The sequence below is a fragment of the Elgaria multicarinata genome, chromosome 2 (genome assembly GCF_023053635.1).
Source record: "Elgaria multicarinata webbii isolate HBS135686 ecotype San Diego chromosome 2, rElgMul1.1.pri, whole genome shotgun sequence".
In the NCBI taxonomy this organism is placed as follows: Eukaryota; Metazoa; Chordata; class Lepidosauria; order Squamata; family Anguidae; genus Elgaria; species Elgaria multicarinata.
The window spans coordinates 54,558,473-54,581,124 of NC_086172.1; the positions used below are offsets into that span (position 1 = coordinate 54,558,473).

Consider the following 22,652-nt stretch of genomic DNA (forward strand, 5'->3'; position numbering starts at 1 on the left):
GCGGCGAGGAGGTGGCGGCGACGACGTGTTTGTGTGTATAAATGCATCCGCGCGCACATATATTCTCTCACAGTCACATGGTGGAGGTGCGCGCGGGGGTTGCTGGGTGCCTTGGGCCGCTCGACGACGAGCCGGAGGAGTAACGGAGAACGCGCGCGCCCTTGAGATCTCGCTGTGGCTGCCGTAGGTAGCGAGTGGGCAAGAAGGACGGAGGTAAGTGGCTGAGGGGGACAGGGCGCCGCGGAGTTGGGTTTTTTAATTTTAACTTCCTCACCCTGGAGCCAGGGTAGGGATTCCGAGGTAATTCCAGGGCGCCCTGCCGGTATTCCTCCCCCCCCCCCGGGCGCCTCCTTCCTCCCCGCTCGGCCTGCCTGTGAGTAAAAGGGCGGGGAAGGTGGCTTCGACCACCTTCCTTAGAGGGGAAGTGGGAAATTAACGGGCTTCCTCCCTTCTCCCGTGTGGCTGGTGCGTGCTCAGGGTATCCAGCGGGTGAATAGTTGAAACTCTGGAATTCGCTTCTTCAGCCTGTGGTGACGGCCGCCGACTTGGAAGGCTTTAAATAAAAGGCGATTAGACAGATTCTTGGGGAACAAGGCGGTGAACGGCTGCTAGTCGTGGTGGCTTCCTGCAGGATCAGAGGCCACATGCTGGGGTACAACGGCGGGAGAGGGCTGTTGTCCTTAGGTCCTGCTTGCAGACTTCGCATAGGCATGTGCAGTGGCGTAGCGTGGGGTGGGTGGGGGCTCAGGGGCGGTTGCCCTGGGCGCAAAATTCTTAGGGGTGCAAAAATTTCAAAAAAAAGAAAGAAAAGGATGTAGTAATAATAGATAAAAATAAAATCTATGAAGATCCAACTGTGTAGACGGGGACAATAAACATTGCCGTGTAACATTTTCAATGTAGATTTCAATACTGTTATTGAAAAAATTGCACATATTAAAACCAGGCGATTTTAAATAAATTTAAGTACCGATATACTAATATTATATTAATTTTACTTTAAATAGATAAGTATTTTCTTAAAATATAATACATGTGCTTGGGGAGGGTAAGGGGTACAATACTGGACTGGTGGAAGGGACTCAGGGAGTGCTAAAGGTCCACGGATTAGGGGCGCAATACTTGCCTTGCCCCAGGCGCCAGCATCCCACGCTCCGCCACTGGGCATGTGGCTGGCCACTGTGGAAAACTGATTGCTGGGCTGCATAGGCCATTGAACTGATCCAGCTGGGCCCCTTCTTATGCTTTCATATTCTTAAATGGGTGAGAGAATGGCAGGTGGCAGCTTAAGTTGCACCAAAGATAGAATTTCGCCCAAGGTGGCTGTTTGAATTAACTGCAAGGAGGGGTGTGATGGGAGGAAAGGTTGATACCTTGTGGAATTCTGCAGGATCTGGTCCTGGTAGCCCCAGGCCATGCAAATGGCTTAGTCAGTCCCAAGTCTCTGCTATTCTTACTACTTGAGGATGTAATTTATTTGTTTTCTTCATCCCAAGTATCTTGGGAGAGTAATCCTATGCCCTTTAGTGCCTGGGAAATATTGTGTATTTCAGTTTCCTGGTGCTGAGCTCTATCCTCAGGACCAGGAAACTACGCTTCCCTCCTCCGTCCCTTCACAGCCAGCGTGGAAAGAACCATGCTGGCTGCTGCTACAAGTTTGCAAATGTGAGCTTGTAGAGAGTTAAAGGGGGTAGGATGGGGAAGAGACTGGGGACATGGGGCTGCAATGTATCTCCAGTCCAACCTCCTTCCCTTCCCTGAATTATCTGTGATGGGCAAAATTGCTAGTTTAGCTTTAATGAATTATGAGAGACACAAAGCACTCTGCATTGGATACTTGTGAGAACCCAGGGCGCATCCCATAGGATTATTCCATAAGGGTATAATCCTTTGTATGTTTAGACAGAAAAAGTCCTAGAGCTCCTAGCATGCCCTAGCCAGCATGACTGGCAGTGACATGGTGGGAGTAGTAGGACTTCTATCTAATTAAGTATATGATTGTATCGTTGTTGTTTTTTTGGAGGCTGAAAGCTCTTGGGCCACAAGGAAACATGTAGATGCCACATGCGGCTAGCTGGGGGTGCTGCCCTAAATATGCAGCTCAGCTCCACTTCAAAGCTGTCTTGTTGACATCAGTGGTGCTATATCCATGGGATATTTTTGAAGAGAAGTGATAAGCGTTCTAAACCAGCCCTGTCAAAATCATAAGACTTACAGACAAAACACAAAAGAAAGGACTGCTCACATATAGGTGCTCTTCTGTCACATTTTTACATATATGTTCCTCCCCCCCAGTTGGATAAACTGTTTAATATTGAGGACAAAGTTAAAACAAAATAAGATTTTAGGGCTGCTGAGCATTGATATCTTGTAGATTATATGGAGGTGGCATAATCTGCATGTACATTATTTTTTGAGGAGAGGAGCTGTCCTGGAAGTCTCAGTCTGCCATTCAGATATTGCTCCCATTTCTGTCGTCAGAATGGCACTTTGGGATATGTTATGTAAACTGGTTCTACCTTGCTATATCATTTAAATTATCAATGTAAGCCCCTTGGAGCAGGTGCCTATCCTCTTGTACTATGTAAAGTAATATCTATGGCAGGGCTGGGCAACTTGCTCGCAAATGTGTACTCGGGCAGAAGAGAAAGGGTGGTTCTACGGGTGGACCGGCTTATGAATAATCATCCGCCTGCTCCTGATTTATTCCCTCCCCATCTAGTTAATGCAGTTTGAGGAGAATAGAGACTTGCTGATCTCCACAATCCTTCTGCTGTACACAGAATGACCATCAGCCTCCGAGTTCAAAGGCTGACAGGCATCCAGATCTGATTGCACCCTCACATAGTTAAAGAAGAAACATAACAGAAAAATAAGTTCATAGAAAACTGGAGTCTGTTTATTTCCTTTTTGGAACAACAAATTGCTGGATAATAATCCATATTTAATGTATTTAAATATATTTATAAAATTTATATAATTTATTTGCATTGTATTACTGTTATAGGTATATTCTCACAGTACTGATATTTATTCTACTTACATTTTGAATTTGTTATCGCTTGACTAGAGTTGTAGAATGATTTTGCTAGATGATTTTAATTATTTGTAATCTGCTATTAAAATAAATACATCTATGAAGGTAGGAACTGGGGCTTCGCTTCTCAAACTAAACTTTAAGCTGGCCTGATCATACCAGGAATCTGGCCCCTGTGAGATGCTTTTGGATTGTACCTGGCCCAAAGCTTTGTTTCTGTGTAAACTGGGATTGTATACATTGGGGTAGCACATGTCTTACTTCAGGGTGCAGATCCTTCAGTTCCTTATTCATGCATATATTTTTCAAGGAAAGGATAGGTATGTTGGCATTATACTTCAGAAGACTTACATAAAGGAATTTACAAATGGCACAATTGTCAGGAATCTTGTAGGTGACATTCTTTTTGTGGAGGTGTATAATCTGAAGTGGCCAAAGTTTATTTGGGGGGCATAGGTTTACAACATTCATTTCCTTTCTTAGGATTCTTCTTCACCCCTGTGTTGAACAGTCAAGTATGAACTTGGAGTTAACTGTGCATGAGGAAGTTCTATTGTAATGTAAATGTTTCTCCCTCTTTTAGATTGTGAATCACAATGAGTAAACGTAAGTTGAAGGAGGATACAAATGCAGAGTGTATCTCAAAGGTTAGTAATAAAACTAATTTTATGATACAATTTCTTGATTATGAGAAATAAAGTTATAATTTAATGACTTGCACTGATGAATACACAGTAACCTATTTGTTCATTGTTCTGTAGGGATTCATTTGTACAAATTACATGTCTACAACAGTGGGCTATGTTTATATAATCTGCTCACACTCATGTACAAATTGCTTGATGTATGTATTCAGTCTCTTGCTATCATACACAGACATGGACACTCATATAGCTGATAAAACTATCAGAATGGATACTGCTTACCAACTGATTATATCCATGCATGCAGCACCATCCACTGATTTCAGCTGCACATGCAACCTCAGGTCTGAATGTGTGAGCCTGCCCTAATTATACTATATTGTTTTCAATGAGTTTTGGTTGTGTGTTTTTTTGGCATAAATCACATGATTAAGCAGCATGAATAATAGCCTGTCCTGTGGTATCCTCAGTTATGACTCTTCCTAATCTCTCAGTTCTTTTCCCCCACCCCCAGCTATTCTTGTTTAATAACTCATTTAAGTCTATACCATGCTATGCAGCTAATACAGTTTGGGAATGTAATTGAAGTCTCTGCTTAATTTGTGCCTTAGAGAACGATCCCATGCTTTTTGAAGGAGCACTTCCAAAGTCGGAGCACTATGGACATCCAATGCTCTTGCAGATGCCCAGCAGAATAGAAGGAGTTTAAAGGGCAATTTTTGCCTCTCCCTTCTCCTTTCTGTTCTGTTTTTTACTAGTAGAGTCACAAGGATAGGAACTGGAGGCTTTAAGATATTGCAGATCCTTGGTGCCTACTCTCACCACTCCCTCATTTGCATCTTCAACTGAAGTTGGAGCTCCAGTCTTGGATGAGGAAGCTGCCATGGTGCTTTCCACAGCAGCTGCAAGAGGCGGAAAAGGGCACTTATGGTTCCCATATTTCCTGCTGAGGTTGTAGCAGCATCTGCAGCCTTAGAGGGGGAACTCTGAAATATCCCATAGTATTGCTTAAATGCCTTGCTTCCATATCATTTGAGACAATACTTTAAAAAGCTTGATTTATTTTGTAGGGTAAGGAGGGTTGCTCTTAATTCTTTTAAAATTGCATGCTATTCAGATTCTTACATGGTTGAAAAACGTATTTGTTTTTATCATACAACTAAATGATTGGTAGTGTTTTGAAGTCCTTTAATATTCTTTTGAAAAACAAGTTTTTGCTTTCATGAAGGCAAACTATAGTTTCTGTGCATTATGAGTGCATTGATTTTATGGAACAATGTTGGTTGTACTTATTTTCCCCTCTTCTCAGATTGATTTAGTGCTACCTTATTCAGCTTTCATGTCTTTAGCTTTCTCTATGCCTTGAAAAAGGTGTGGTGTGGCTGGTCTTTAAGTCCACCATGGCATTTGTCAATTACCAGTCAAAAACATCATCTTTTGGGGGAAGATTCTCAAGAGAGTTGGAGCAGGGCAATTGCATACATTCTTGCAGAATACTAATTATCTTGAACTATTCCAATTGGGTTCGGGCTCAGTTTTGGAGCTGAATTGGCCTTAGTTGCCCAGATGGATGATCTTAACTGGGAGAGAGATGGGAGAACTGCTACCTTGTTGCCCTTGCTGGGTTTTTCAGTGTTTTTGGTACCATTTGAGTGTGGTATCCTTCTGGACTGACTTCACAAGATGAATATCACATGCACCATTCTTCAGGGATTTCAGTCTTATCTGCACGGTTAATTTCAGAGTACTTTTAATTGCTCATCGGCCCCTTGATGTTAAGGCTGTGGGCTGCCATAGGGCAGTATTTTATCTCCAGTGCTGTTTAACATTATATGAAGCTGTTGAAAGAGTCATTATGGCTGGGTGAAGACACCCAGCTCTTTGAACTGCCCAGAGAGCTATGGCTATTGGGCGGTATAAAAATGAAATACATTTTAAAAAAATTCTGTTAACGTTTGAATCAGGGGAGCCTGTGCAAGCTTTGAGCTGGTGTCTGGAATCCTGGCAAGGCAGAGACTCTATGGATGCATGGTTTCTGTGTCTGGGAATTGGGTCAGTTGCCTGTTCTGGGTGGGTTTACACTTCCCTTGAAGAAGTAGGTGCATAGACTGAGGGGACTGCTTGATGTTGTGCTATCACTGGAGGCATCTGTGTCTTTGGTGATTAGGAGTACATTTTACTACTTTCAGCTGGTAAGATGGCTATGGCCATTACAGGACAGGGAAAGCTTGATCACTATGATCTGTGCATTGGCAACCTCAAGACTTGATTACTGCAGTGCACTTTATGTGGAGATGTGCATGCTTAAAGCTGGTGCAGAAGCTGCAGCCAGGTTGGTAACAGGAGTGGTTTAGCGCCATAATATTAAACCTATTCTGAAGGACAACTCTGGACTGGAATACCTAAGAGATTACCTGATGCCCTACCTGCTTGTTTGGTTACTGTACTCATCTAGAGATACCCTCCTTGTGGTGCGTAAGATTTTGAGGATCCAGTCTTCAATGGCTCAGAATTGGGCCTTTAATATCACCCAGTCTTTGGAACTCGCTGCCAGTACAAATTAGATACACCAGCCCTTCTGGGTTTTCAGTGTCTACTGAAGATATACTTGTTTCAACAAGCTTTGTTACAACAGTTAGCTTGTCTTCAGTATACAGTAATGATACATAGTATTTTATTATGGTTTTATACTGTACTGTTTTATATACCACCTAGATTTTTTTAATGTAAAATATTGTTAAATGATGAATACATAGTTTTCTCTCAGTAGGCAACACTTGCCTCATACACTGGCCAGAAAAATGTGATACTTTAAATGTTACCAAAATGTCTCTGAAAGATTTTGAAGCAAAACATTTTTGCTTTTTATCAAGCCCCACAGGGTAGGAGAAAATTGATAATTGGCTGTATTATTTTTTAATGTTTGATATCTTTATAACAATGTACACAGGTCCAAAGAATATTACGTGAAAGATTCTGTCATCAGAAACCAAATGCAAAGTTGTTTGGAACTGAGCTTCAGTACAGGTAAGCAAAAGTCTCTTTACTTTTGTTTCAGTCAGCCCCTTTGGGTTGGATCTAGAATTGAGTGGAGCAGAACTCCATGAATGGGTCACTCCAGAAGGAAGAGGTGATTTTTGCTAATTTTATCTCCCATTGCAGTCCTCCCAGCCCTAAAAGTCTCGAGAGGGTGTAGGAACCCTCCATAACAGCATAGGAGGTGGCATTGGGGGCTGTGGGGGGAAGGGAAAACCAGCAAAATCACATTCTGCCCACTATACACCTAATTGACCAGAAGCCTGCACTAAGTCCAATTCACTTCTGTTGAATGGAGGATCCCTTTTGTTTGCAGAAGAGCAGATCTGGATCCAACCCACAGTTAACGAGACTCTCAAAGGGATTTTTAAAATACCAAAACATGAGAAGAGAATATTCCCAGTGGCTGTTGTTCAAGACATCAAATTAAAAGTTCTGCTTTCCTTGCATCACAGTGCTATTCCAGTCTAACAGACTGCTGCTGCAGTAGCATGGTCTTCAGGCAGCATCACCGCACCAATGATTAACTATTATTGAAGTAGGATAGGGGTGGTTCTTACCCTAACACACAGTGTTGCAGTTCACACATAATTGGGCTTGTTGTTGGATGACAACTCTGGCTTGTTCATCCCTCAACCATCCAGAGTTCTGGATTTGCACATTGTATCAAACAACCCAGGAACAATTCCTAGATTGTTTATGAAAGCTCCTGCAAATTTTCATCAAATGAGCTGAAGACAGCATACCTTTTATGTTCACAATAACCTTGTTAAATAACTTAGGCTGAAAAGCTGACAAAGAAATGAAGTTCTTCATGCAGCAATTAGTTAAACTATGGAATTAACTTCCACAAGAAGTAGTGATGCCCTCCAACTATGATAGGTTTAAAAGGGTGTTAGACAAATCCATGATGGTTTTATATTATCTCCAGGGTCAGAGTCAATATGCATGCTCTGAATACAAGTTGCTGGCGAACATGAGTGGGAGGGGGTGCTATGACACATGTCCTGCTTGTCAATTTCCCAGAAGCATCTGGTACAGAAAGCTGGACTAGATGGGCTTTTGTCTGATCCAGTGTGGTTCTTCCTGTGTTCTTAAAGCTTTGTGGCTAAGTGGAGGTTTGAACCTGGCTCTTCCCAGTACTATTCCAGCACTAGCCACTATACACTGGCTGACCAATTCCTTGCTATGTTGTCATATATTGTGCTTTATAAGAAGATGAAGGAAGGGAAGCTGAGTCAATAGAGATCGTTAGTCTCACAGTAATTCTTTTTTATCATTATTTATTTACTGCATTTCTATTCCCCCCAATACCCAAAGTTTTCTGGGCGGTTCACAAAAATTAACATCGTCCATACTGAGAATAAATGTTTCTTCTAATATGGGAGAACCTCTTAAGAACATAAGAAGTGCCCTGATGCTGGATCAGACCAAGGGTCCATCTAGTCCAGCACTCTGTTCGCACAGTGGCCAACCAGCCATCGGCCAGGGATGAACAAGCAGGACCTGGTGCAACAGCACCCTCCCACCCATGTTCCCCAGCAACTGGTGCACACAGGCTTACTGCCTTGAATACTGGAGATAGCACAGAACCATCAGGGCTCTTTGATAGATTCAGTTGCTACATCTTGAATTCTCAGGTATCTGCAGATAATACTACTTTTTTGACATTTAGTTTCTTGTGGATTGATGTTTAAATTATTTTTAATGGCAAATTCCTTTCTCCAGTTGATCAGTGATTTTTCCCAGGTACTTCTAAGTTATTTGTATTTACTTTCCACAGAGATTTACTTGAGCTGTTAAAACGTACTGCTATCCATGGTGAAAGCAACTCTGTGCTCCTTATTGGACCTCGGGGGTCAGGAAAGACTTCGGTAATATATATATATATATTTTTAGGTTTTACATATTGGGCAGTATCCAACTGTTTCATTCCATTACTGCAAATAAATTAGGTTTTGAACTATGTATAAGAGGAGAATCCAACTAAAGTTGTAGTTGCATAAGTGGTTGTGCAGTATGTATGCCTGCTCAGCCTGTGGAACAAAATTCAGCAGGCTATGTATATAAAAGTAACTCTTAGAGCTATTAACCTTACTTTAATTTCTGCAGTTGTGTGGTTCCCCCCCCCCCCCGAATATATATAGGATGTTTAGCTTCCAAATGTGCTATTTTATTAATGTTGCTATAGTTTATTGTACATCCTTTTTCTTATGTTTTACTGAATAGAAAAGCAGTTTGTAAATTTTATAAATAAAACTATTTTCTAACTAAAATTCATTTCACTGTTTCCTCAGTATTTAAATCCGGCATCCTTCGTGACTGATCCCTCTTAGTGAAATGATACTCTGAATCTGTTATTTTTATTTGTGTTACTCACTTATAGCCCACCTTTTAAGTATACGAAGCCTTGCAAGCTGGCTTACATATGAAATTAAAATGATAAGCCAATATCAAAACAAAGACCCATCAGCAACATCCCCAAAAGGCAGGTGGGGATATGTGACCCTCTCCAGCCTGCACATGATCAGTCCTTTTTGATATCTTCACCTGTCCTCTTTTGACCTTTTGGTAAAACTATTTTTTGTATTTTGAAAAACAAAATCATACAAAGTTTAAAAAATTGATTTGTAAGACTGGCATGTTTTTTTCCTGCCCAATATCACTGGCTCCCAGAAAAGTCCATTGGTATGTTCTGATTTCTTAATATTTGTCTATTCTGTGTCATACCATCAATCCTTCAGTTGTCATGCCTTTGAAGTAACTGTTTATAAAACTGCAACAAATATATTGCATTCACTTGATGGGCCGTATCGAACCGAGTGCAACTGCTAATGCAATTTACATTGTGCTGACATCAACTATTGCAATGGCAATAGCGCACCAGCTAATGCTATTAGCATTGTCCCAGAGCAGTGGCCTTCAGCTGGTGGGTCGCAATCCATTGTTGCTGCCATCTTGGGCAACTGTGAAAATGGGTCCTGTGTTGCAGGTTGGGAGTCTGATGTGGGTCTCGGGTCTGGACTAGCTGAAGACCACTACACTAGAGGAAGTTTACAGTAGTGCAAGCTAATTTATGTTAGCAGTTGTGCTGCATTGGATGCTGTCTGATATATTCTTTCATCTTAAGCCAGGAACATACTTAACTCTAAATAGCCAGTTATTTGTTAGTATCTAAATGAGCTCTTTCCTTCACAGAAGGAGCTTGGATCTAATGGAGGATTCTATGAATGGAAGTGAGGGTTAATTTGGTAGTTTTCCCCTTGCAACGCCCCACACCATATACCCTTCTTTCCTCCTGCAGGGGAAGAGAGCTGAGACCAGAAAGGAGCATCCCATTTAGAGGATACTTCTGCTGGTGGAAAGGGGAATGCATTTTTGCTGATTCCTCCTTCCCCCTGCAGCTCTCTGAAAATCTGCTCCAGAGGAGTGGAGGATTCCTCAGAACAGTGCTGGAGGTGGCACGGTGAGGGTGAACGTTGCCTTATTCTGGCGGCAGCCTTTGCTGGATTGCAGTTCCTTCTGCAAATGGAAGGATCTTTTCTGTTGGTAGAAGGGCAACTCTGGAGCCAACCTCATGTCAATAATAATTTATACTCTTATAGCATCAATAAAATAGATTGTTTCAGTTTTAAACGTTGAATGTAATAAGCATATGAAATCAACCATGTTTTACTGTAAATGATAAACTTATTTTATTTGTTCCTAGTTAACTTGTCATGTCTTAAAGAAACTCATGGAAGTAAAGCAAATAAGAGATAATATATTGCAGGTTCATTTAAATGGTAAGTATTTCAACATTTGGTCACTGAATTGAATTTTCTTGAAGATTTAGCTTTTATCTGTGTTAAGTAATAATTGCAAGTAAGATTCCCTATTATTCCCATAATGCCCGCTGACAGCAGTGACAGAATTGTATATGAAACTTCTATAGTGATCAGTTCTCTCAATGGGTGTCTCAAGATGTAACCTTCCTGACCTCTAAACAATGGTTTAGAGAATCAGGAACATGCCACATGCTTATTACTTCATTTATAGTACAAATTTTAGCTTGCCTATAGTTTGAATATATATACCAACTAGGTTTTGCACTAGCACTTGAAGAATTGCAAATCGTGATCATTGTTGGCAACTCTGTTTCTGGAATATGATGTGTGTGCAAATCATAATTTACTGGTACAGATGTAATTGCAAGCTGTGGTTCGAAACAGGATATAAATGTGTGTAGGGATGAGGGAGGGAGCATATAAAGCTCAATTCATGTTAAAGCAGGCCTAAATTTACTTTGCCTATTGCTATTTCTTAGGAAAAAAGTACATATTTTATACTAAGAAAATTGCATGCTCCTGATGGGTTTACAGATTTATAGAAAGGATAAGGATACATTATAGAATATTATAATGTATTTGCTGTTTCCTTCTAGGGCTATTGCAGACAAATGATAAAATTGCTCTTAAGGAAATTACAAGACAGCTAAATCTGGAAAATGTTGTCGGAGATAAAGTTTTTGTAAGTAAAACAATGTTACATAAAAAGTACATAGGGCTTGTTTTGTGGCAGATTTTCAAGATGAACATAATGTGTACAGTAACTATATATATATATATATATATATTTAAAAATCAAATAGTGTGTTTTAACATAATTCTCACTTGAATATTTCTTGCAAAATGAGTTCATAATGGGCTCTATTTATTTTCTGGAAAATCAAGAGTGTGGCCTGTCTTAAACTAGCTAGTAATTTATAACCAAGCAAACCAGTTGTAGAAAGGATGTTCAACAATGTACATGGGAAGTAGGAGGCAGCTTTTTTTGGTGTTTCTGTGAACTTTAGCCTTCTCTGATTGCATCTGAATTAAAGAGTCTGACATAATACTATCTAGCAAATATCAAAATACAATAAAGTTGAGAGCACCATATAACACACAGAATCTGGCTTGAAATCAAGAATGTCTGGGTTCCAGAAACTGGATGGAGTAATTGAAGGTGGTAGTCAACTGCTCGCAGAATGTTTTATTAGGAATGGAATCTACACTGAGTTCTGGGTTTCGGAGCAGAAACCAGACCACCAGACTTTTCTCTGAATTTGAGCCTTTGTCTGTTGGTGAGGACATGCTCTCTATTGATTTTTACTAGCCTGTATGGGTAACAGTTCTGCTCATATGATTGCCTTTATATCTCTAAATATACAGTTTTATTTGGGGGGTGAGACATCAAAATTAAGAAAAATAATAGAACAGTAATGAAATGTTGACATGGCACTTCTGCTGAAAGATTAGGAGTAATGTGTGCATAATTAATTGGAACCTATTAGTGCATCCAGATGCCTGGTGAGGCTGGGAAAGTGATGTGCAAATCACTCACACATTTGCTTTCTTTGTTTTGGATTATGTGTGAAGTGGGAACTTATGCATGTCTCCAATATCCAGGCTTGGGTATCAAACACACTTGGAACTTGAACTTGTAACCATAGGAGTTCCCTCTTGTTACAGCAGAAGAAAGGAATGCAAGTCCATGAAAGCAACTCAATAGTGCATCTTCTTTTTCTGCCTAGTTCTCCTTGCACTTTGGGTAGTTTTCCGGACCATGTATTACTCCTAGTATGACTAATTAAACTTTCTAGATTAAACTGCAGATACTGTCATAGCATATAGTTATGCCAAAGGTTTGAAATAAAGAAAGTTCCTAGAAGGAACTAGACCTTGCATTTAAGCTAACTTTGCTCTCTTTCAGGGTAGTTTTGCAGAAAACCTCACATTTCTTCTGGAAGCATTAAAGAGAGGTAAACATGTTTTCTGGGGGTTAGTGATGTAGAATTGTGTGGCTAATTAGGAATTATTGAGTTTGAGGTGAGAAGAAATTAAATTGCAGATAAACTGGAGAAGTTTAGGAAGAAAAACTTCATATGGCCTTAAATTATATGATACCTAATGCTTTAAGTCAGGATTTAGATATGCAATGAGTAAATTCAACATACTATAAATATTTACTAAACCTGTATAATTAGCAGTATACATTTCTCCAAGCTTTGGAAGCATCATGAACTCTGCTTACTAGGGGAGCTCAGGTGGTGACTACGAACCCTTTTTACCAGCTTTCACTAGTGGCCTCACATCTCTGGAATTAGCTTCCATAGGAGTTTTATCAGGCTGCTTCTTAGTTCTTCAGGAAAGGCGCACCTTGCTTTTGATGACTTCTTAGTTTTGGGGCTCCTGATTTTATTAATGTAATCACTGTTTTTATTGAATGTTATTTTGTACTGTTTTTGTATCACTCCTTGGGAGGATTCCCCCCTTAACAGCGGCCTAAAAATAATTTTAAATAAGTAGTTGCTTTTTGAGGCTGTTCTGGTGTTTTGACATAATAAAGGGTCAAAAGACAATGTTTAGATGGTTTTCTCTTCTATGAATTGTAGCTTTCCTTACATTATAAATTACATTACAGTTATTAGAAGCTTTGATTACACGCAAATTTAGAAGTAATTTAAAATGCAGATGAATGATCTAAAACTTATCTTAATCTGTTGAGAGTCCTACTTACCAGTTTGATTTTTATTTTAGGTGACCGTGCCCACAGTTGTCCAGTGCTGTTCATTCTAGATGAGTTTGATCTGTTTGTTTATCATAAGAACCAGACTTTGCTGTATAACCTCTTTGATATAGCGCAGTCAGCGCAGACACCTATAGCTGTTGTGGGTCTGACTTGTAGACTGGTAAGATGGGTTTAATTTTTCTCAACCTATTTCACCACCACTGCATGTAAAGTCAGGTAATGATTTCTGAAGAAATTTTTTCAGGTTATTAGAGGTTTAAGGATGAGTAAAGAACCCTTCAATAACTGTAAGTCTGCTTTAGCTATGAAACTTAGGATGCTGCTTTAACCACAATTGAAATTTTCTGTAGGTACAAAAAATAAAAGTTCGTATAACTATAAGTCTGTTTCAGTTATGAAACTTAGAATGCTGCTTTATCTACAATTAAAACTTTATGTGCAACTGCACTTAAAAAATACTTCATAGAATTATGCTGTTAATAGTATCTGTGGGTTAAAAGAATTATATTCCTCTCGAAAAAAGAGAGGACTGCAAAACCTTAACAGAAAATATTTGTTCAGCTAAATAGCTCATGCGCATAACATTTCAATGGATTCCCAATATTAATTTGCCTAGTAAACTGAAAGCTACTTTAGATGTTTGATAATGGCTGACATCTCTAGAATGGAAGTGCAAATGTAAGAAATATTTGTAAAGGTCTTTCACTGGTGGGTAGCTTGGCTAATGTGCCTCTTTCAAAGACTTGAATCAAGGTCAGAATTATGCTTAAACTCAGAAAATGCTGCAGAATGGAAGTTTGAATGAATATGTTAGGAGTTTAAAGTTACAGATGTCTTGCATGCTTAGGTTAAATGATAAAATTGAAAGCTGTATTTGTAATTTTTTTACTAGGATATTCTAGAACTCATGGAGAAGAGAGTGAAGTCAAGATTTTCACATCGACAAATATACTTAACGAATTCCTTTGATTTAAAAAAATATCTGAATATTTGTAAAGAACAGTTATCCCTGCCTCCAGAATTTCCAGAAAAGACCTTTACTCAGAAATGGAATAAGAACATACAGGTAGTTGAAATAAAAGTTGTAACGAACAAGTAATGAGTTGTCTTTCTAGAGATGTTCAAATAAACTGCAAAGTAGCGGTGCTTAAGTGACCTAAAAAGGAATATATGGAGAGCATATATTCTTGTTTCCAGTGTAGTAATTATATATTTTAAATCATACACTGACTTGAACCCGAAGTTCCCATGTGCAAGTGGAAGGTCACTTGTAAATGGAGAGGGATCTGTCCTCAAGGATGCCACTGTAAGGGTGTGGAACAGTTCTCAACCATTGATTCACCAATTCGGGAACTCCGTCAGCACAAAAAAGAAGCATTCTATGACTGGGCAAGGAAGAGCCTGTGGGTCCACAGGATCCAAACCATCTTTTGCCCCTGGAATGGGGGAAGAATTATGGCCGATTCTGTTCCAGAGCTCCCATAAACCTCTCTTCCTGAAGGAATCACCCCGATCCCAGTTCCATCAGCTGAAGGGCTTAACTGGATTCCACTGAAATTCATCTGAATCAGTGGGAGGGAAAAGTAAAAAAGAAACAATGAAATAAACAGGGAAATCCACACACCCTTTGTTCTGGTGGCACGAGCCAACTGAGCATTGGAAAAGGTGGTTTCTCTGCTTCCCTCTCTCCCGCATAGGGTTGTTCTGTAATAGTAAGCATTAACATCCTTATTCAGATATCTAGTTTTTTAAGAGAAAATTATAATTTAAAAAAAAATCCCCAAGTTTAGCGATTTTTTTAAAAATAGATTTTTTATCTACTTTGCTGATAATCTTATTTGCTCCTGGGAAACTGTAACTGGAAATACCTTTCTGATTTTGCTCCAGACTCGTATTTGTTGTATTAACTGCAACACCTCATATGTTCACATAACAGCCCACCATGGCTCAATTTAGCCATTGGGGCTGTTGCGTCATCCTGGGAACCATTTTTACATGATGGCCATGGGTATGTAGCTTGCCATGGCTTGTTGGGTTGTTTGAACCCAGGTGGAAGAGGTTACTTGAGGGTTAAACAATCCTCAAATCACCCTAAAATAAGCCATGATGGGTTATTTGAAAGTTGTCTATGGGCACCATGCAAAAAGTAGTTTTACTTGACTGTATTAAGTTAATTTTTTATGTGGATTAAAGTCTGTTCTACAAATTAATTTCTCAAAAATCTGTTTTAGTCTCTCTTAGAAGACAAAAAGGTTCAAGATGTACTACAAAATCAGTTCTATTACAGTAAAGACCTGCGGTGTATCTCCATGTTATTGGTAAGAAGATCTTGGCCCATTAATCTCTTATATTCTGATTCGCTTTTATTATTAGATTTGCAAATCAACTAATTATTCTAATTATGAATGGAAAAAAAAGCAAATGTTATATTAAAAACTAAAAGGAAAAGGAATATGTTCTGATTTACTGCGCTTACATTTACCCTTTCCTAAATGGTAAATGTATGTTGTCCTCTTTGTAAGCTGCCCTGGGGATGCTGATTAGCACTGAGTATTACGTTTTAGAAATAAATGTGAATTCTTAATTCCATTACGTTTAAAACTCTGTGTGTGTTTTGTTTTTGTTTTTTGAATGACTGTATCCCTTTGAGCAAAGGTGTTGCTATGCCTTGGTTCATGGGGCCCCGGGGGCTATTTCCATGGGCCCAAAGTGTCAATTGATGCCAATAGAACATTTTCTTCTCATTTTAATTGACATGCAGAGGGCAATTTTCAAGGTGGATTGCAACCCACATGCTCCCGCCAACCCCCCTCCTTGGAAAATCCTCCCTGCAATGTTTTCCTATGAGCGTGTGTGTGTGAAGAGCGGGAGATGAGTGGGCAAGAAAGAAAGAAAAAGGTGTTTTTACCCTTCTTAAAGGTTAAATGATCTGGAAAGGAGGACCTTCTTCAGATACTCCAAGTGTGTGTTAGATCCTAGTCTTGTGTGTGTGGCAAGGTTTCTCCTAAACTTTATGTCTCCCTGTCCTGGATTATGGTCCCATAGTGTGAGGCTTCCTAGCCTGTGCCCTGCTTGTGCCTTCATTTGTCTGTATATGCATTGAGGCTTGGAGGAAAAGTTGTAAATCCTCACCACACAGCATGAGAGCTCCAGAAACTGTAGAGCAGAAAAAGGAAGAGAGAGAGAGTACAATCCTTCCAGCCCTTCTCTGCTTTTGCCACTTCCCCCCTTTACCTTTATAGTCTCCCTTCATCTCCTCCATGCTGTATAGTTCTAGCGTCTACCTTCTGATCCCCATAACCTGCCTGTTCCTTCTTTCCAACAAATCTTCTTTCTGCTTTCCTTCTTACTGGCATCCTATCCCTGGATTGGTAGACTTCTTAACCAATAGCACCTCTGTTATCCAGATTTAGTTTTAGTTTGTTCACTATCATCCAGTCCATCACTGTTTCCAACCATTGATTCAGAAATCTCTATAGCTTCTCCAGTATATGGTGCAAAGTAAATATAGAGTTGAGTATTATTAGCATACTAATAAAAATCCACTTTCCTAGTAGTTTCATCTAGATGCTGAAAAGCATAGGGGACAATATTTTATCCTGTGCGATCCCATAGGCCAAGGGGTTGACGATGACCGCTGCATCATCTTCTAAAACCTGCCTGTAAGGAAAAACTAGAGCCACTGCAAAATGGTCTTCTAAGCCTCATCTGGCAAGGAAGCCCAGAAGAATAACCCCAGTCAGTGATACTGAAAGCCACTGAGATGTCTTGCGGAACCAATAGGGATGCACTGCTCTTGTCTACCTCCCAGCGAAAGCAATTACTAATGTGACCAAGGCTTGAAGCCAGACTAAAATGGTTCCAGATAATAAGTTTCATCTAGGAATTCTTGGAGTTTGGTCAGCACTGTGCATTCATGCAACTTACAACAAATGTAATGTTGAATACTGGCCAATAGTTATTTAAAATAGTGGACTCCACTATTAAATAAATAGTGTACTCTAAAGCATTGTTTTGGAAGCCCAGAGCATTGTATTCAGGCATCTCGGCAAAATACACTTAAATATTCCTCATATTCTTACGGACAACCATTTTTATAATGTCAGTCAGTTGGTTTTGGTCTCATACGTTGCATTTAGGTTCTGTGCATAACCTGCTGGAAGTTATGTACTGTTTCCAGAATTGCTTAATGGAGTCTGCGAATAATAAATTATTTAATCATTGTCTCTTTAGTAGCAAAGCTTATCAGAGTTCTTAAAATTGGTCATTGTAACTAGTAGATTGAAACCTGCAGTAATATTGTCAGTTGATTACTACAACACATTTTGTATTGTGAATAATTATAGGTTGTATTTAGTAATAAGTAGTTACATAGATTTTTAAAAAAATTTTGCTTTCAGATGCTTGCTTTAAGTAATATAACTGTGTCTCACGCATATATCAGTGTCTCAGACCTTCTAGAAGCAAGTAGACGCTGTAGAATGGACTCAAAAGCAAATATTATACATGGTAAGACCTTATTTATTTGCAGTCTTAGTGAATGTGAGCTTCCATATATGTGCCATGGTGAATAATCCTTTAAAACGTACAAGACAAACACTTGGTATAATGTAGTTCCTTTGACATAATTGAGACCATGTCCAGATCATGTTTTGGCAGTTTGGAGCATACTCTCTGCCCATGTTCCTCCTTTTATACTTGTATGCTGATTATCTTTTGCATTTCCTGGTTTGCGTTAATGTCCAAATTAGACAATCTATGTTTACAGCTCACCATAGTTCACCTCCAAACCAGAATCGTGAATGTGGTTTGCAGTAATCGTAGCCTTTGAAAAACCACTTCAAAATATAAAAATGCAAGAGGGAATTGGAACATGCCAAGTGGAGGAAGAAAATCTGACACGCATTTCTGATGGCCAAATTAGTTTGGCCATGAAGTCTGTATTGAGCCTTTATCTTCCTTATAGTCTGTCTGTCTGTCTGTCTGTCTCTCTCTCTCACACACACACCCTACCTCTAATGCCAGCTCTCTTGCAGTTGTACAAACTTTTCATTTCCCTCAAACGCCTTGTAATTCTTCATTATGACACAGTGCTATCTGGGGTCTTCCCTCAAGTTCTATCAAAGTATAGGTCCCTTGACATTTTAGATTAACTTGACATCCAGAAGAAATGTTGAATGAGCAGATGTGTATATTTAAAGCTTTACAAAAGTGCTTGCTAAAAACTTACTGTCTGCACTCAGAGTTTTGTGTCTTAATGTTCTTGTGAAGGAGCACGTAGATATTATTTTCCAAAGTATTTTGCTGCATTTGCTTTTGAATTTTGGATTTATTTAACTTTTATTTAAAAAGTGTAACAGAAGGAGAAATAACTCATAATATAATCCCCCATTGTTGGGGACATCTAATTTAAAATATCTTAAAAGTTATACTACTATGAAATAAAGAGAGTTAACTGTTGTTGTCTTTCTCTCATAGGTTTATCTGTGCTGGAATTCTGCCTCATAATAGCTATGAAACATTTAAATGATATTTATGAAGGAGAACCATTTAATTTTCAGATGGTTTATAATGGTGAGGTGACATCAGATTTATAAAATAAATGTTTGATTTCTTCTAAAACAATAGTGTAATATATGTTTATTCATGCAGAATATCAGAAGTTTGTTCAGAGGAAGGCACATACTGTATACAATTTTGAGAAGCCTGTTGTTATGAAGGTATGTATAAATTATTTATATTCTTGGGAAACATGATGGTTGTTTTACTACCACAGAAAATGAATAGCTTGAAATCATTAATGAAGCTGTAATATTTGGCTCGAATTTTGCTAAAAATTAGATAATGAAGTCTTGTGGATATTGAGGATTATACTTGATCAAGTGTGCCTTCTTACATTGTGTGGTACTGTGATGCCCTCTAGTGTACATTATATGCATTTATGTAACTACTTGTCCTAAGTGTAAAGAATCTTTTTGGACATATCCCTGTTTTTTAGAGTGAGGCTAAATAGGTTTATTTAGGCTAGGTTTAGATGGATCTTAATCCTAATTTTCTATTATACTTTGCTACTGAAAATAAAGGTAGCTGCAGTGTTCAATGAGAAACTCCAAAATCCACACTTAAACAAATTTGTGGCAAGTCTACTGAAGATTTCCTACTGAACTGTTTTTTTTTAACAGCAATTGCTTGTGAAGAATAATGGGAAATGAATATAATTGTTTGGGTTCTTTTATTTTCAGGCTTTTGAACATTTGCAGCATCTTGAGTTGATAAAACCTGTAGAAGGGTCATCTATCTGTGCACAGAGAGAATACATGTTAATGAAACTGCTTTTGGACAATAGCCAAATTATGGATGCTTTACAGGTCTACCCAAATTGCCCAACAGATGTCAAACAATGGGCTGTGTCTTCAATAAACTGATTGTGGACTCCAGAAGTGTGGACCTTATGAAAGTCACAATTGATGAATCAGTGTTACAAATTGAATTGTGACACTTGAAAACATGGATTTTTTTTCTCTGTCTCTACAGAATGTTCTTTGGTAAAACATGAGTGGTCCTGTTTTCTTTAACAAATGAGGAAAAGTTTCCAAGGGAGTAAATATTTTTGATCTGGATCAGAGATCTAGCCTATTGAAATTGTTTTCAATGTCCTAAGTTGCATCAAAACAATATTTCATTTTGGTTCTATTTAGATTTTCACTACCTTCCATGTATGCTTTCCCCAATATGTATATTGCTATTTTGATTCCCAGCAGAGGGGAATGTTCTCTAATGGTGTCAAATTCTCTTTTGATGGCTATCGGCTAAATAACTGTTTGCATTCTGTTAAACTGCCCCTTACTGTTCTACTGAACTATTTTTCAACTCATTTTATTGAAGCTTTAATAGTTATTCTAAAATGATACTGGACTAGGACAACTGTTTCAGTGCCTTGGTACTGGTATAATGTAGCCTGACTGACATGGTGGCTTGGTGGTCAGGAATACCATATATGTCCATTCTCAGAAATTGGATATTTCTACTCTCACTTCTCTCCTAGTCTTTGGGCTATACTTAATAAAAATGCAGCACAAATATAACATTAGTAGTGGTTATCTAAGCCAGTCTTCCCCAATGTGGTGCTCTCCAGATGTTTTGGAATTCGATTTCCATCAATCCAAGCCGTCTTGGCCAGTGGTTAGAGGTGCTGAAAGTTGTAATCCAAAACATCTAGAGGGCTCCAGGTTGGGAATGCTGCTTTAAACAGTAGAAGCGTGCATGTGAATAAGCAGCTATGTCTCTTGAGAAGTTTACACTGCAACTGGTAATGTAAAATTTGGCCACGTTGTATTGCAGAACTTCTGCTATAGATAACTAGTGCACAGAGAGCAGAGAATGCCTCACCAATACCTTTTGAATATTCCTGTAAACTGACTACAAAATTAATTGCAAATCTGCTTAAAATATCACTGCAGCCTTGTTTCAAATTCCATCAGGCTAATTGTGGTTTAGCTAGCTGGTGGTTGGAAGGTATATATTTCTGATGTAGGCTGTTAACATTGCTTTGAGTTTTTTGCTCTTCCCATAGGGTTTCACATCAATGATAGTATGGCTATTCCTTCAAATGTGGGCAATCAGTGTGTAAACTGCGACTGTAAATCTGGTTTCGAAAATCTTTTTGATCCCTAGCATTGAATTCCATTTTGGAGAAGCTCTCAGGGACTGCAGGGCTGAAGGCAAAGGGAGAGGTTGGGGCCAAAAGTACAGTGTTGGCATATTTTAGTTTAAAGTTCTTACTTCCAGTAAGTAAGCCTTAGGAAAGGCATTTCAGCCTTTTAGAATTAGGAAGAATTGCACAAAAGCTGGTAAACCACCAAATAAGAAATTGGGGTGTGTGTGTGTGCGTCTGGGCAACCTGAGATCGGGATTTGGTCCCTAAACCTGAGGTTCTCCTCCCCTGCTGTAAATTATCACCTGCCTTCAAAATACTGTATTCATGACCTGAGTCACCCTTCCTGGCATCCCAGTTGCACCTATCCCTTCTGTACTACTTTCCCAGCCTGTATGTCAGTTCTGTCTCTGCAGTGCTCCCCACTGAGCTTCTGCCAAAGCACAGAGATAGGACCTCTATATAATTCTGTTCTTTGCTGGTATCATTTATTCACTCATGAGCTTATGGAAGAGTCAAGACCAGCAGCTAGCTCCAATGTCTCATAAGGTTATTAGCTTTGAAATCCTATAGAAGTTATATTAAGTCTACATTATCTTTCAGTAGTGACTATGAAGCAGTAGCTATGCTAGAAATGCAAGGAAGTCAGAAATTTATTCACTCGTACATGTATGAGAATTAAACTTGGTTTCCTAGTACTTGATGTGTGTGAAAACTACCTCATATTTTGTCCTAATGTGCATCTTTACAATATGTATATGCTCCATTTTTTACAGGTGCTTTTAAATCTGGGTAAAATCCTATAGAAGTCCTACTTTGAGTAGACCTCTTGGCATGAATGGGACTTGTTAGTCATGACTAACTTAAGTCCCATTAACTTAAATGGTCTACTCAATGTAGAGCTTACCTTGGATTTGACCCAATATGTTATGTAATTCCTATGTATCTCTTTATGCACATTTTAAAGCTATTTGCAGCCGGATGTGGGTGAGGGGATACGTTCTCTGTAAAATTGTAATTATGGTTGAGCAAGTTTAGAAACTCATTCTTCTCCAAATTGAATAAAGACCAAATAATGGTATGAAGGGGAGGAATGGAGTGGTTCTGTATTGATTGTCTTGACATATTGACTGATACAGTGCACCTTTTTGTACACCCTTCATATTGCAACCATTAGAATCCCTGTATGCACTTAACTTGAAGTAGCGGCAATCAAGTCCTGTGCAATGTTGTCTCTTTATTAGTTTCATAGCGGAGTGGGTACACAACACAGACTTTTGATCTAAGCCAGGGCCACCGGGTCAAATATCTCATTAAGTGGTTTTGAAGCTATAAATGGAGAGTTTTATCATAGGCTTGTTCAGCAAAATAAGACCACTAAATGAAAGAAGTCAGGAAAGACTAATGTAATTCTAGGCCGATTATCTACTTAAATACCTACCTTTTTAATGCAGAGGCATAAAAGAACAAAGAACTTTGTGTGTCAGTAATTGTGGAGAGAGCCCACAATATCCAGTGTGCCTCATTGCTTCCTTGAACAGAAGGACTATTTAGACACAAAGCCCACAAACTACCTGTGGCAGCAAATCTATTTCTTCAACTGCAGGTCTTCCCAATCACATCTGAAGAAAGGGGTGGAGTTTGTAGTGGTAGGTCTGGGAGTAGTACTAGTAAACCTTCTTGCTATGTTTGTTCCTGAAATCCATTTTCCAGTCTGGATGAGCTCATG

The 22,652-nt window shown here is 39.0% G+C and overlaps 1 protein-coding gene across 1 annotated transcript; it reads left to right on the forward strand.

Moving 5' to 3' along the window:
* Positions 1-41: 41 nt before the first annotated feature.
* ORC4 (origin recognition complex subunit 4) lies at positions 42-22,013 on the forward strand. The gene is made up of 14 exons (XM_063116574.1): positions 42-213; positions 3,621-3,684; positions 6,632-6,708; positions 8,501-8,591; positions 10,427-10,502; positions 11,141-11,226; positions 12,451-12,499; positions 13,278-13,429; positions 14,162-14,335; positions 15,501-15,587; positions 17,670-17,778; positions 18,748-18,843; positions 18,922-18,989; positions 19,512-22,013. The coding sequence occupies exons 2-14, from the start codon at positions 3,634-3,636 to the stop codon at positions 19,692-19,694; spliced, it is 1,299 nt and encodes a 432-aa protein (XP_062972644.1). The 5' UTR covers positions 42-213; positions 3,621-3,633; the 3' UTR covers positions 19,695-22,013.
* Positions 22,014-22,652: the final 639 nt, after the last annotated feature.

What these genes read in the sequence shown, in the direction of transcription:
- ORC4 (XM_063116574.1), top strand. Translation starts at nt 3,634, where the DNA reads ATGAGTAAACGTAAGTTGAAGGAGGATACAAATGCAGAGTGTATCTCA. An exon ending in AATGGAATAAGAACATACAG is followed by an intron (nt 14,336 to 15,500) that starts GTAGTTGAAATA and finishes AATCTGTTTTAG; the next exon opens with TCTCTCTTAGAAGACAAAAA. An exon ending in TTTTCAGATGGTTTATAATG is followed by an intron (nt 18,844 to 18,921) that starts GTGAGGTGACAT and finishes TTATTCATGCAG; the next exon opens with AATATCAGAAGTTTGTTCAG.